The 14260-nt window shown below is 43.2% G+C and overlaps 1 protein-coding gene across 2 annotated transcripts in view; it reads right to left on the bottom strand.

Annotated features, from left to right (window-relative positions):
• LOC124872536 (3'-5' RNA helicase YTHDC2) overlaps positions 1-14260 on the bottom strand; it is a 62700-nt gene that overhangs the window by 28151 nt on the left and 20289 nt on the right. For both annotated transcript variants that reach the window (XM_047372657.1, XM_047372658.1), the window contains exons 14-15: positions 2494-2672; positions 1562-1658 (exon numbers count right to left, since the gene is read on the bottom strand). In XM_047372657.1, coding sequence (XP_047228613.1) covers positions 1562-1658; positions 2494-2672 — 276 coding nt within the window. The remainder of the gene's footprint in view (positions 1-1561; positions 1659-2493; positions 2673-14260) is intronic.

The following is a 14260-nucleotide window of genomic DNA, read 5'->3' as shown; positions in this document are numbered from 1 at the left end:
CTTCAGTCAAGATCTGGGGCCTCCTGTACGAAAGACTGCGCAGCTTTCATTCTAAAAGTTGGTAGAAGGGAGAAATTCTGAAACTTGCGCTGCACAAAAAATTCAGATGTAGAAACCGTGCGTAGACATGTCACCGCACACGTAGCCTTCATACATCCCAATTAGTGGTGAATTCTGCATAGCTGCACGTGGCGCTTGGACCGTCCGGTCTCCACCAATAAATACATATGCAAAGTTGTATAAAGAGCCGGAAGGCACCCACCACGTGTCCAAATAACCATGGCAACGGTGCTGTGACAGTTAAGGAACCGAGCCAGTTCCTTTGGTTGAAAGGCTCTAAGAGAGACGGTCTACACACCATGAGGGATGCTTGTGGTCAGTTACGACAAACAGATCAGTCCAGTCTCTGAATAAAACGCTCATCTGAAGTCTTCCATCCTCCAGCTGTGCCAAAGCTGCTGTCGTTCCACCAGTACGCGCAACTTTGCACAGCTATTTATGGACGTGTGATTGTCTCCAGCTTGTCCACCTCAGGAATCATCAAACCTGACATTTTAGGAATTATTCTGCTGATCCAACACCGTTTTCTTTTTCAATGAGAACAAAAATACCCCTTAGATGATTCACATTCGCATTTTATGCTCCTCAGCGAACAGACTCATGTTCATTTACATCTAAAAACAGAGGAAGTTTTACAGTTTCCATCCGATTGAGGTTGTTTCCATCATTTTCTGAGGTGTGTTACGTTTTTGTATGAGACTAAATATGATTCAGTTTCATCGCTCGGGTTTAAACCATAAAAGTTCAAACTCATGAAAAAACATCAGGTTTGATGCTTCATGAATTAAATAGAACTGAATGATGTCATATTTCACTGTATTTAGGGAAGGTTTAGTTCTCTATAGTTTATTATTGTTGAATGAAAAAGTTTGCGTTGCTGCCGCACATTTTCACACAACGTTCATTTTTGTACATGCCGAGTTGAGTAAAAAGCTGCGCTGCAAGGTTTTTGTGCATAAGCACGCATCATACATGAGGTCCCAGGTCAGAATGCATTTAGATGGTAAAATTGGACTGTGTCCATACCCCAGTATACAAAAGCTGGCAAATAACTAATTAATTAACCAAAGTATTCCCTTGGTTTTTAAGCACTTATTGAGCTCTCTCATAAATCACAGTAGCTGATGACCAGTTCAGCAGTTGTTGCCAAGTGGTGATCTTTACAGATCTGCACATCAACTTCACCCATATCCCAGGCACAGCCCAACACTAGATGTGGAGCATGCTGCAACCCAAGCCAGTTTGGGTCCAGATAATCTACATGCAGGAGTTTCTGCATTATACTTTCAGGACATATATTTAGTACTTATCTCAGCTCGATTCAAATGTTAAAGTTAGTTTTAGGTTGATGACAGAAATAACCAAATTTTTTTTTCAAATATCATGTTAATATACAAAACATTAAAAAAAAAATATCATGATTTGGACTTTCTGCTTTACTGCTCTGAAGCATTAGTAGAATTGTACAATGATTTGTTTCTTTTTCCTTAGATGGTATTACCTCTCAGATTGGGTGAAGAACCTCTTATCATCAAACAGGATGCGATCCCTCAATGACACAATATCATCATATCCAGGAAGAAATATGAGGACAGCACCTGCAGAACACAAAATAAAAGTTCACATTTTATGTGAAGGAGCTTAGGAACCTCAAGGTCTTGGTGGCAAGAGAACTTATAATGGTTCAGGAGACTTATGGCTGGATTGGAAAAAGATATTTACACAATGCGAGGTGATCCAGACATGATTTCTCTGGATTTTTCATTAGTTCAAATTACTACTGCATTGCAATAAACATTTGAAAGGTGCAAGTTTACAATTTTCCCGTTTGTGGGATGCAAAAAAGCAAAACTGTACGCAGTGTAAAAGAACTGTGCGTACAGTTGTACAGAGTAATGTGATCAAAATGCATTTTCTTTTAGAAAGGTTTCACCTTATTATTGTATGCATCCATAAGTAGCTAGTGCATATAATAGGACAGATCTTTAATCATATGCATATTGTTGGATTTTTTTGTTTAGACATTTAAATATTGTCCTCCAGTCACACAAAGTCTGCTAGGAGAGTTTTCCATCAAAAGTGTACCAGGTTGTGTCACTTGACGTCTTGACTGAGATACATTATCATGCATAAAAGTTATTATAAACCATAAAGGACCATTTAGAAAGTATGGTTAAAGTCCCAGGATGTAGCACACAGCAGCATGTAAAGAGAAAATATGAAGAATTATATGATTTGGTGAAGACAAATCAACCATTCAGAGAAAACAAGGAAGGCATCGACATCCAGTACCAAACCTAACACAGCTGGCTGGTTGTTACTTAGAAGCCCAAACAGCAAGCGGAAAAAACTCTCCACGGAGAGTCTGCAAATTAATCCTGTTGCTAAGGAAAACAGTTCGAATGGATGTATTTCTAAATGTTTAAACCTCACCCTCATCAGTGGTGGTGCAGATGTTGTGGAGCAACGTCATGATGAGATCGAGGTCCACCAGCTGGTCATCAAAGCTGTGGTGGTACCGTTTGAGGAGCTCTTGTTCTTCACTGCTCAGCTCTGTGCGACTGCATTGTATCAAAGCTGATTCCTCCTGGTTGCTCACTTCCCCCAGAGGACTGCACAGTAACAAAAACATGTCTCCACAATGGTCCATCGTTTTTCATATAGTGTCCACAATTATTCTTAGAAAGATTAAATCACAAAGTAAACTTGAAAAAACACCATACAGCTGTGGATTACTAGCTAACTAAAACAGTAGGTGATATGAGTTTAAATTATTTAGAGCAGTTTCTCATGAGCTTCTACTGGAACCAGGCATGTATGGCTAATACCTTCACTCCAGGAATCATCTCAATAGAATGCTACAAAGGTAGAAGACATAGCTGGTGCAGATCAGGGATCTACAGCGATTTAAAAATAGCAAATATATTATTGCTGAATTATGTTTAGTGTCAGCATCAAAACAAATGGTGGACCTTTTCAGGAAAGGCCAACAAACAATTTGGGATCACTTTCAGCCTACATTATTTCAGTAAAGTTTGAGGTCATTATTGTCAGTTTCAGTATAATTATACAGGTCCTTCTCAAAATATTAGCATATTGTGATAAAGTTCATTATTTTCCATAATGTCATGATGAAAATTTAATATTCATATATTTTAGATTCATTGCACACTAACTGAAATATTTCAGGTCTTTTATTGTCTTAATACGGATGATTTTGGCATACAGCTCATGAAAACCCAAAATTCCTATCTCACAAAATTAGCATATCATTAAAAGGGTCTCTAAACGAGCTATGAACCTAATCATCTGAATCAACGAGTTAACTCTAAACACCTGCAAAAGATTCCTGAGGCCTTTAAAACTCCCAGCCTGGTTCATCACTCAAAACCCCAATCATGGGTAAGACTGCCGACCTGACTGCTGTCCAGAAGGCCACTATTGACACCCTCAAGCAAGAGGGTAAGACACAGAAAGACATTTCTGAACGAATAGGCTGTTCCCAGAGTGCTGTATCAAGGCACCTCAGTGGGAAGTCTGTGGGAAGGAAAAAGTGTGGCAGAAAACGCTGCACAACGAGAAGAGGTGACCGGACCCTGAGGAAGATTGTGGAGAAGGGCCGATTCCAGACCTTGGGGGACCTGCGGAAGCAGTGGACTGAGTCTGGAGTAGAAACATCCAGAGCCACCGTGCACAGGCGTGTGCAGGAAATGGGCTACAGGTGCCGCATTCCCCAGACCTGGGCTACAGAGAAGCAGCACTGGACTGTTGCTCAGTGGTCCAAAGTACTTTTTTTGGATGAAAGCAAATTCTGCATGTCATTCAGAAATCAAGGTGCCAGAGTCTGGAGGAAGACTGGGGAGAAGGAAATGCCAAAATGCCAGAAGTCCAGTGTCAAGTACCCACAGTCAGTGATGGTCTGGGGTGCCGTGTCAGCTGCTGGTGTTGGTCCACTGTGTTTTATCAAGGGCACGGTCAATGCAGCTAGCTATCAGGAGATTTTGGAGCACTTCATGCTTCCATCTGCTGAAAAGCTTTATGGAGATGAAGATTTCATTTTTCAGCATGACCTGGCACCTGCTCACAGTGCCAAAACCACTGGTAAATGGTTTACTGACCATGGTATCACTGTGCTCAATTGGCCTGCCAACTCTCCTGACCTGAACCCCATAGAGAATCTGTGGGATATTGTGAAGAGAACGTTGAGAGACTCAAGACCCAACACTCTGGATGAGCTAAAGGCCGCTATCGAAGCATCCTGGGCCTCCATAAGACCTCAGCAGTACCACAGGCTGATTGCCTCCATGCCACGCCGCATTGAAGCAGTCATTTCTGCAAAAGGATTCCCGACCAAGTATTGAGTGCATAACTGTACATGATTATTTGAAGGTTGATGTTTTTTGTATTAAAAACACTTTTCTTTTATTGGTCGGATGAAATATGCTAATTTTGTGAGATAGGAATTTTGGGTTTTCATGAGCTGTATGCCAAAATCATCCGTATTAAGACAATAAAAGACCTGAAATATTTCAGTTAGTGTGCAATGAATCTAAAATATATGAATGTTAAATTTTCATCATGACATTATGGAAAATAATGAACTTTATCACAATATGCTAATATTTTGAGAAGGACCTGTATTATTGCCCCTGAAGGGAAACATTCCTTGCATGGTGGATAAAAACACAAATAGTCTACAACACTGGCAAAAACAGTTAATGTCAGAAAAACATATCAGAACCAATACCAATTTAAAACAATCAGACTAAAATGACAAAGCAATCACACCCAATGACTTTTGAAATGTATATAATAGCCTCAGTAATAAAAGGGTTTTTCCATCTGTCACTCCTTTATATACAATGGGGAGAACAAGTATTTGATACACTGCTAATTTTGCAAGTTTTCCCACTTCTAAAGCATGTAGAAGTCGTTCATTTTTATCATAGGTACTCCTCAACTGAGTGATGGAATCTAAAATAAAAATCTAGAAAATCACATTGTGTGATTTTTAAGTAATTAATTTGCATTTTATCGCATGAAAAAAGTATTTGATACATCAGAAAAACAAAACTTAGTATTTGCTACAGAAACTTTTGTTTGCATCCCTGGCCAAGGGCTCCGCCAGACGCTCCCAGCAGACCCTAACTATGCGCTTGGGCCTGCCAAGTCTGTCCGGCTTTCTCCTCCTCCAGCGGATCCAACTCACCACCAGGTGGTGATCAGTGGACAGCTCAGCCCCTCTCTTCAGCCGAGTGTCCAAAACAAGCGGCCGTAGGTCTGATGATACGACAACAAAGTTGATCATTGACTAGGGTTTCCAGTGCACTGATGGACACCCTTATGTTTGAACATGGTGTTCATTATGGACAATCCATGACTAGCACAGAAGTCCAATAACAAAGCACAACTCGGATTCAGATCGGGGAGGCCATTCTTCTCCAGGTGTTACTGTTGTTTTCCAAGTGGGCGTTGAAGTCCCCCAGCAGAATAATGGAGTCCCTGGGAGGGGCACTATCCAGCACCCCCGACATGGACGCAAAGAAGGCCGTGTACTACGCACTACCGCTCGGCCCGAGATCTGTCCCCAACCCGAAGGCGCAGGGATGCGACCCTCTCATCCACTGGGGTAAACCCCAACACGAGACGGCTGAGCTGGGGGGAAACAAGCAAACCCACTCCAGCCCGCTGCCTCTCCCTGTGGGCCATTCCAGAGTAGTCCAGCCCCTCTCAAAGAGATGGGTTCCAGAGCCCACGCTGTGCGAAGGAGGTGACATTCCACGTATTCAACTCCCACCGCCGGGAGAGCTTTGACCAGATTCCGGGGATGTTGGAGACATAGAGTCCGAGTGGACCATGTTCTCTGCATTTATTGTCAATGCTGGTGCCCGTAGCTGCGGCCGTAAGGTCTGCGGTGCCTGTCACGGCGGCAATTCCAGAACCCGGTGGTGGACACCGGCAGTAAGGGACGTTGTCAAGCTGAAGTAGGAGTCCTATCGGCTGTAGTTGGCTTGTGGGACTCCTGAGGAGGCTGACGGGTACCTTGAGGCCAAGCCTGCCACAGCACGGCCGGGTGGAAAACCGTCCGGCGCCTCAAGAGGGAGAAGCAGTGCTTTGCCAACAATATTTACAGTGGGGGTGGGAGGCTACTGACCTCAACTGAGGACATTATCGGTTGGTGGAAGGAGTACTTCGAGGATCTCCTCAATCCTCCCATCACGCATTCCCTGGTGGAACTCTTTCATCACCCAGGCTGAAGTACCGAGGTGGTTAAAAAGCTCCGAGGTGGCAGGGCTTCGGGGGTGGATGACATCCACCTTGAGTACCTCAAATCTCTGGATGTTGTGGGGCTGTCATGGTTGACACTCCTCTTCAACATTGCGTGGCGATCAGGGACAGTGCCTCTGGACTGACAGACTGGGGTGGTGGTCCCCCTTTCATAAGAAGGGAGACCAGAGGGTGTGTTCCAACTATAGGGAGATCACACTCCTCAGCCTCCCTGGTAAGGCCTACGCCAGGGTATTGGAGAGGAGAGTCCGGCCGATAGTCGAACCTCGGCTTCAGGAGGAGCAGTGTGGTTTTCGTCCCGGCCGTGGAACACTGGACCAGCTCTATACCTTCTACAGGGTACTTGCGGGTTCATGGGAGTTTGCCCAACTGGTCCACGTGTTTTATGGACATGGAGAAAGTATTCGACTGTGTCCCTCGTGATGCCCTGTGGGGGGTGCTCCAGGAGTAAAGGGCCTCCTCTATACCGGATGACTCCTGGACACCTTCCTCAGGAGGTGTTCCAGGCACGTCCCACCGGGAGGAGGCTCAGGGGATGGCCCAGGACACGCTGGAGGGACTATGTCTCTCGGCTGGCCTGGGAATGCCTAGGGCTCCCCCCGGAGGAGCTGGAGGATGTGTCTGGGGAGAGGGTGTCTCTGCTGCCCCTGCGACCCGGTCCCGGATAAGCGGAAGACTAAGAGTACGAGTACCTTTGTTTGCAATTACAGATCTCAGATGTTTCTTGTAGTTCTTGACCAGGTTTCCACACACTGCAGCAGGGATTCTGAACGACTCCTCCATACTGTTCTTCTCCAGATCCTTCAGGTTTCAGGGCAATTGCTGAGCAATATGGACTTTCAGCTCCCTCCAAAGATTTTCCATTGGGTTCAGGTCTGGACACTGGCTAGGCCACTCTAGAACCTTGAGATGCTTCTTGCAGAGCCACTCCTTAGTTGCCCTAGCTGTGTGCTTCAGGTTGTTGTCATGCAGAAAGACCCAGCCATGACCCATCTTCATGGCCTTAATGAAGGAAGGAGGTTGTTGGCTAAGATCTCCTGATACATGGCCCCATCCATCCTCCCCTCACTACAATGCATTTGTCCTGTCCCCTTGCAGAAAAGCATCCCCAAATAATGATGTTTCCACCTCCAGGCTTCATGGTTGGGATGGTGTTGTTGGGGTTGTACTCATCCTTCTTCTTCCTCTAAAAATCGCGAGTGGAGTTTAGACCAAAAAGCTCTATTTTTGTCTCATCAGATCACATGACCTTTTCCCATTCCTCCTCTGGATCTTCCAGATGGTAATTGGCAAAATTCAGATGGGTCTGGACATGCGCTGGCTTGAGCAGGGGGACCTTGCGTGCTCTGCAGGATTTTAATCCATGGCGGCGTAGTGTGTTACTAATGGTCTTCTTTGAGACTGTGGTCCCAGCTCTCTTCAGGTCATTGACTAGGTCCTGCCGTGTATTTCTGAGCTGATCCCTCACCTTCCTCATAATCATTGACGCCCTACCAGGTGAGATCTTGCATGGAGCCCCAGACCAAGGGAGACTGACCATCTTCTTGAACTTCTTCCATTTTCTTATTATTGCACCAACAGTTGTTATCTTCTCATCAAACTGCTTGGCTATTTTCCTGTAGACCATCCCAGTCTTGTGCAGGTCTACTGTTGTATCCCTGATGTCCTTACACAACTCTCTGGTCTTGGCCATTGTGGAGAGGTTGGAGTTTGTCTGATTGACTGTGTGGAGAGGTGTCTTTTATAGAGATAACGAGTTCAAACAGGTGCAGTTAATACAGGTAATGAGTGGAGAACAGGAGGACTTCTTAAAGAAGAACTAACAGGCCTGTGAGAGCCGGGATTCTTACTGGTTGTTAGGTACTACTGACTCTGTTACTGGAAAGTCAGTTTGATCTTGTTCTTAATTGCAAAATTTAATATTTTACAGATTTTGCTGGAACAAAGGCTTACTTTTAAACGTTGTGTTTATTAGCCATCAATCAGTAACAGTAATAGTTTGTTGTTCTTTTTATTAGTATTTCAATAAGTGACCGGTGCTGAAGTGACTGGAGTTTTAGTCTGATCTTAATATTTAATAAAACCAGTACACATTATTATAAATGATCAATGAGATGTTTTGACGATATAAACTTCGTGAAATAATTTTACATATATTTCAATATCCATTATATAATTAACAAGGTACACTTTAATACACCATGAGGTTACTGGTAAAATGGTAAATGGTCTGTACTTGTACAGCGCTTTATCAAGTCCCCAGAGACCCCAAAGTGCTTCACACTACATTCAATCATTCACCCTTTCATTCACACATACACACCCTGACAGTGGTGAGCTACATTGTAGCCACAGCTGCCCTGGGGCAGACTGACAGAAGTGGGGCTGCCAGACACAGGCGCCACCGAGCCCTCTGACCACCATCAGAGGTAGGCAAGGCGGGTGCAGTGTCTTGCCCAAGGACAAAACAACTGACACAGACATTGACATTGGACAGTGGACACCCACCAACACCTATGTTATTTTATAGCATATACATAATTGACAGACAGAATATCATAAAGAGGAAAAAACAATTTAAACCCAACACTGCTGTTCATAAACTGCCAAAGGACTACTGTCAGCTGGCGTTGTTCTGGATAGAATCCTTCCCAAAACATCTCTAATGTTCATCACAACTAACAGGTGTTCAGGAACGGTAAAGGAGCAGCAGAGGAGCTTCGTATTTCAGGAGTCATTAAGATTTCACAATTGGCTGGAGAATCAGGAGTCTACTTTTCATCTTTCACTAAAAAATAATTCTCAGACCTTATAGTAAATATGTCCCTAATGACCAGCAGACATAAGTCACATGGTTTACTTACTTTTAATAAAATCAATGTATTTTTGACGATTACCTTTAGTGATCAAGTGTAGTGGGCTTAATTTCCCTTGATGTTTAACAGCTGTGTGCTGTCTCCTGTCTCAGCATTGGTCATCAGTAAATGTGTATCTTTAAACTGAATTCAGGGTCATCTCACTGAACCTGTTGCTACTGTAGAATTTGAAGAACCTGTCCTGTTGCGGTCAATCTTGGCCTGTGTAGCAACTAAAACTAAACCTGATTGGAAAGTATTCTGATGCATTTTAATTGATGAAGATGTTTTTCCACTTGGAGTAACACCTGCAAAAGGTGTACATATAAGTATCTCCTTCAGCAGAAATTCTTTATTATATTTTATTGGTGACTTGGAATTGCCATCGGTAATGTAGAGAGGAACAATACAAAGTCTACCCACCAGAATTTACTAAGTGCTCATACATTTAAGAAATATTATGGTGCGGCATCCATTAGATATCTATAAGGCAGGCAGTCTAGAATAGTTATAATTTCATTGAAGTGTGTGTCTCTCCTTTCTAATAATATCTGTCGGCTCTCTTGGTTGGCCTTCCTACTGCTGATTTTCCAAACTATTTAGGTCAATTATTGGGTAATATTGATTAAGGTGCTGATTGATTAGAGCTCTCTGATTTCACATTTAATCATGTAAATTAAAAATATGGAGTCTCTGCAATCTTAGAAGCAATAACGTTTCTTTTTAATTCACCATAATGTAATTAGTGTCTGCCCCTTCGTCACCCACAAGTGTTAATTGAACTGATGTTTATTTTTGACAGGATATGTTGATGCAGCTGGCGAAAGCTGTGGCTAATGCTGCAGCAGCGCTGGTGCTCAAAGCTAAGAATGTGGCCCAGAAGACAGATGACTCTGCCCACCAGAACAGAGTTATTGCAGCAGCTACACAATGTGCTCTGTCCACATCTCAGCTGGTCGCCTGCACCAGGGTGAGTATTGTGACCTGAGGGGTGTGCTGTTACTACAATGTTCACTGTCCAAAAGATGAGAACTGTTATTGTAAAAATGTAGAGGTTCCTGTTAAAGTGCACACCAGCTAGGCAGATCATTATAACCAAAGAAATGTATTGTGTAGAATATTGTATAAATATATTTCTACATTTTGTACATAAACATGGCTGGCAGTAATACAATGCCTTTTAACCTTTTCATATTTTGTCATGTTACAACCACAAACTTTAAGATCTTTAATTAACATTTCATGTAATGGGCTAAAACAATGTTACATATTTGTAAAGGTGTACGGAAAATGAAATTCTTTACAAATAGAATCTGCAAAAGGAACCTGCTTATATATATGTATATAGCCCCTCTGAGTCAATACGTTATAGAACCACTATTGCTGAATTACAGCTGCAAGTGTTTTGGAGTGTGTCTGTACCAGATTTAAATATCTGTGGACTGAAATCTCCCTTTTTTTTTTTTTTACAAAATAACTTCAGATTCAATAATGTGTGTCTCTAAACATCAGTTTTCAAGTCTTGACACAAATTCTTTATTGTAATTAGGTATGGGCCTTCAACACAATACATGATTCTTTGTTCTAAACCTGGGTTATCAAACTAAATTATCATATCCTAGTATCCTGCAACTTTTAAATGTGTTCCTGGTTCAACACACTTGGAATCAAATGGCTGATTTGCCTCCTCAGCATGTCATCAGGTTCTACAGGGTCCTGCTAATGACCTAATTATTTGATTCTGTTGTGTTGAAGCACAGACACATATGTTGGGTTATTGTTCTGTGTAGAGGTGTCTTTTATAGAGATAACGAGTTCAAACAGGTGCAGTTAATCCAGGTAATGAGTGGAGAACAGGAGGACTTCTTAAAGAAGAACTAAAAGGCCTGTGAGAACCGGGATTCTTACTGGTTGTTAGGTGATCAAATATTTATTTCATTCAATAAAATGGAAATGAATCACTAAAGAAATCTCACAATGTGATTTTCAGGATTTTTGTTTTAGATTCCATCACTCACAGTTGAAGAGAACCTATGATATAAATGAAAGACTTCTACATGCTTTGCAAGTGGGAAATGCTGCAAAATCTGCAGTGGATCAAATACTTGTTCTCCCCACTGTAGGCTGTCTGAATCACTTTTTGTTTTTTTACTGTGTCCTGTCCGGCAGAGTAGCATTCAGAATTGTTGTCTGAGTGCCAAGAAAAAGCCCAACAGATTTACTTTCACAAGTGGAGCATTACAGCTAACGCTTTAAAGCTCTTGCTTGATATTCATAAAAATAAACTTTATTAGAAACTGCATTGGGATTATTTCAATTGTTACAGATACAGAGACAGAAATGGAAAGGATAAAAAAGAAGCACGAAAGAGAAAAATGGGGGCAAAAAGGAAAAGGGGAGAGAAGAAGAACATAATGGAGGAAAGAAAGAAGGATGAAGAGAATACAAGATAACACCCTGCTTGCTTCTACACCTGCAGAAACATTTGTATTAACAGCTTTTTTACCGAAAAGTGCACAGTACTTAAGATGTATTTAGTGGTAAATGCGGCTCAATACAGAACATTTGTGTATCTGTTAACACCTGAGTCCACATGTGTATACAAGGTTTCTCCATAAAAATATGCTATAGTGAGTGTGAGGAGCCACAGACCCACCCCCCTGGACCCAGGACAGATACAGAGGAGATCCAAGCCACAGACATCCAAAGGCCCCCCAGAGCACAGGGACTACCGTAACCCCTCCACAGTGGAACAGGGGAGAATCCCAGGGGAACCAGACAGCAGCCACAGTGCAGAAGCGCCAGGGAGCTTCAGTGACGAGCCCATAGGCCATGCCGGCAGCCGTCTACGCCCCAGCAGATCCAGCCATAGACCCAGAGACCCCGGGACATATCAATCCCCAAGCAGAGGCCCGACCGAGCCCAGGGGTCCAGGCCCCAGCAAGCAGCCACCAGGAGTGAGCCAGCACACACCAAAGCACCCAGCCCCGGATACCAAGAACCACAAGTACACCGGCGGGCAGCGAAACCAACCACCGGCAGGTAGTGTGGCGGGGGGGGGGGGGGGGGGGGGGAATAGGCCCCACATTCGATGGGGGCCTAAACTGATCCAGGAGAGGGAGCAGCCCAAGACCTAACCTGACACAAAAAACAGGCACACACAGTCACAATCACACATTCCCACCCTCATGATTACACCTAAAAACACTCACACCCACGCACCCAACATAAAGACAAACAACAATGGACGTCGTATACTCACTCACAGTCCCCATACATACTCCATACTCCCAGGTCCAGCTGCATCGGCATAGGGACAACCAGCCCCCGGACCCAGGAGGCGGTCCCCCTCCCTCCAAGGGTGGAGACAGGCAGACCGCCCCAGCACCTGAACCTGGTCAGGGCTAGCCCGGGCTCGTGCCTGAACCTGAGCGACACCGGCCCGGACCCCAGTCCCCAACCACCGCCATCCTCATCCGGGGAGGGGACCATGTACAAAAGAGGGGCCTACATGGTCCAAACAAGCACGCCAACCAGAGCCGCCACAGAATAAAATCACTTTTCCACTGGTAGGAGCTTAACTTTGCCATGAAGTGGGTGATAAGGAGAACATCTTTCGTCTTTTTATTCACTCTCTTTAAAAATGTTTTTGATAGATTGGGTAATTTAGTCCCAATATCTTTGCCAGCCACTTTTACCATTTGTTTTATCCTGTTTTTTTTCTCCTACTAATAGATTGCTGAAGCAGCGGATGAAAGCAAAGGTAAGGACGTATTCTATCATGAAAGTATAGAAAAACTTCCATGAAAACTCTTTAGACAAACCAAACTGATTTAGCTTGCATAGGAAGCACAGTCTTTGATGTGCTTTTTTGCTGACCTTATCAGAATTGTCACTGACGTCAGCTTCTCGTCAATGACAACATCCAGGTACCTATAACACTGGTTCCCCTGTAATGAGAACTAAAATCTATACACAGAACTTTGGTTTTAGTGACATTTAGTTTTAAGTAGGAGTTGTCACACCTCATAATGAAATCTTCCACTACTTGACCAGGGGAGTCATCCTCTCTCCCTTTAACAGGCTAATAATTGTGCGAGCAGCAAACTTCAGAGTGTGTCATACTGTATAATGAACGAAGATCTGAGGAGAACCAGTGGAGGAACATGCCTCATATGACATAGAACCATTCACCAAGACATGCTGGGATCTGTCAACCAGAAACCCATACAGCAACACCTGGACATAGTTTCAATTTAGTCAACAAATGGTCAGCGAAAATGTGAGATTGGATAGTATTTAAAGAAGAAAAATCTAAAAACAGCAATTGTACATGACAACCGAGGTCATCCCCGTATTTAAAAATTAAGAGTTAAGACTGCTTCCTTAAACCCTCTATCACACCTGTAAGCAAATTATAGCGGGTCTTATAAGTCCTCAACAAATTTCACCAACTTCCTGTTGATCAGTTTTTTGAAAGTTTTCATGACTTGGGAAGGTAGAGCCCCAGTTCTAAAGTCACGTTTGTCCTTGGGTGACCTGTTTCTCAGCACAAAAACAGTTCCGGATTTTTTTCCCACAATGCACGAACCCTTTGCTGCTCTAGAGACTGCTTAGAAATGTAATAAAAAACACCCGATCGTTGGTCTGCACAATGCTTGAAGAGAAACCCGGAGACTTTGTCCGAAGCAGAAACAAGGAGCACTCTCCTGACATGCTCATTGTTGAAGATAAAATCAGACAGTGGAGAAGAGGAAATCTCCTGTTTCAGCTGGTTACTTTCATCTTTGAAATCCTTACTATCAAACCTAAGACAAGTACTGAAATGATAAGCTAGTCCATTGTCCAAATAAAGCCCATTTAATCTGATGCCATGCCATTCCACACCGTTTTCAAATTGTCGCTCTTAAAATCCTGTTCAAGTTTGTCCTTATAAATAAGTTTGGCTTTTTTCCTGTTCTACCCAACTTTTTGGCCTCTCTTCGCTATTTGAAAGTCATGTTTCGGTTAGGTCTAACATGCATTTCTGTACTCATGGAGAAGGACGTTCACCTGGA

Source organism: Girardinichthys multiradiatus, chromosome 8, assembly GCF_021462225.1.
Source record: "Girardinichthys multiradiatus isolate DD_20200921_A chromosome 8, DD_fGirMul_XY1, whole genome shotgun sequence".
NCBI lineage: Eukaryota > Metazoa > Chordata > Actinopteri > Cyprinodontiformes > Goodeidae > Girardinichthys > Girardinichthys multiradiatus.
This window is presented reverse-complemented; position numbering and strand designations above follow the sequence as displayed.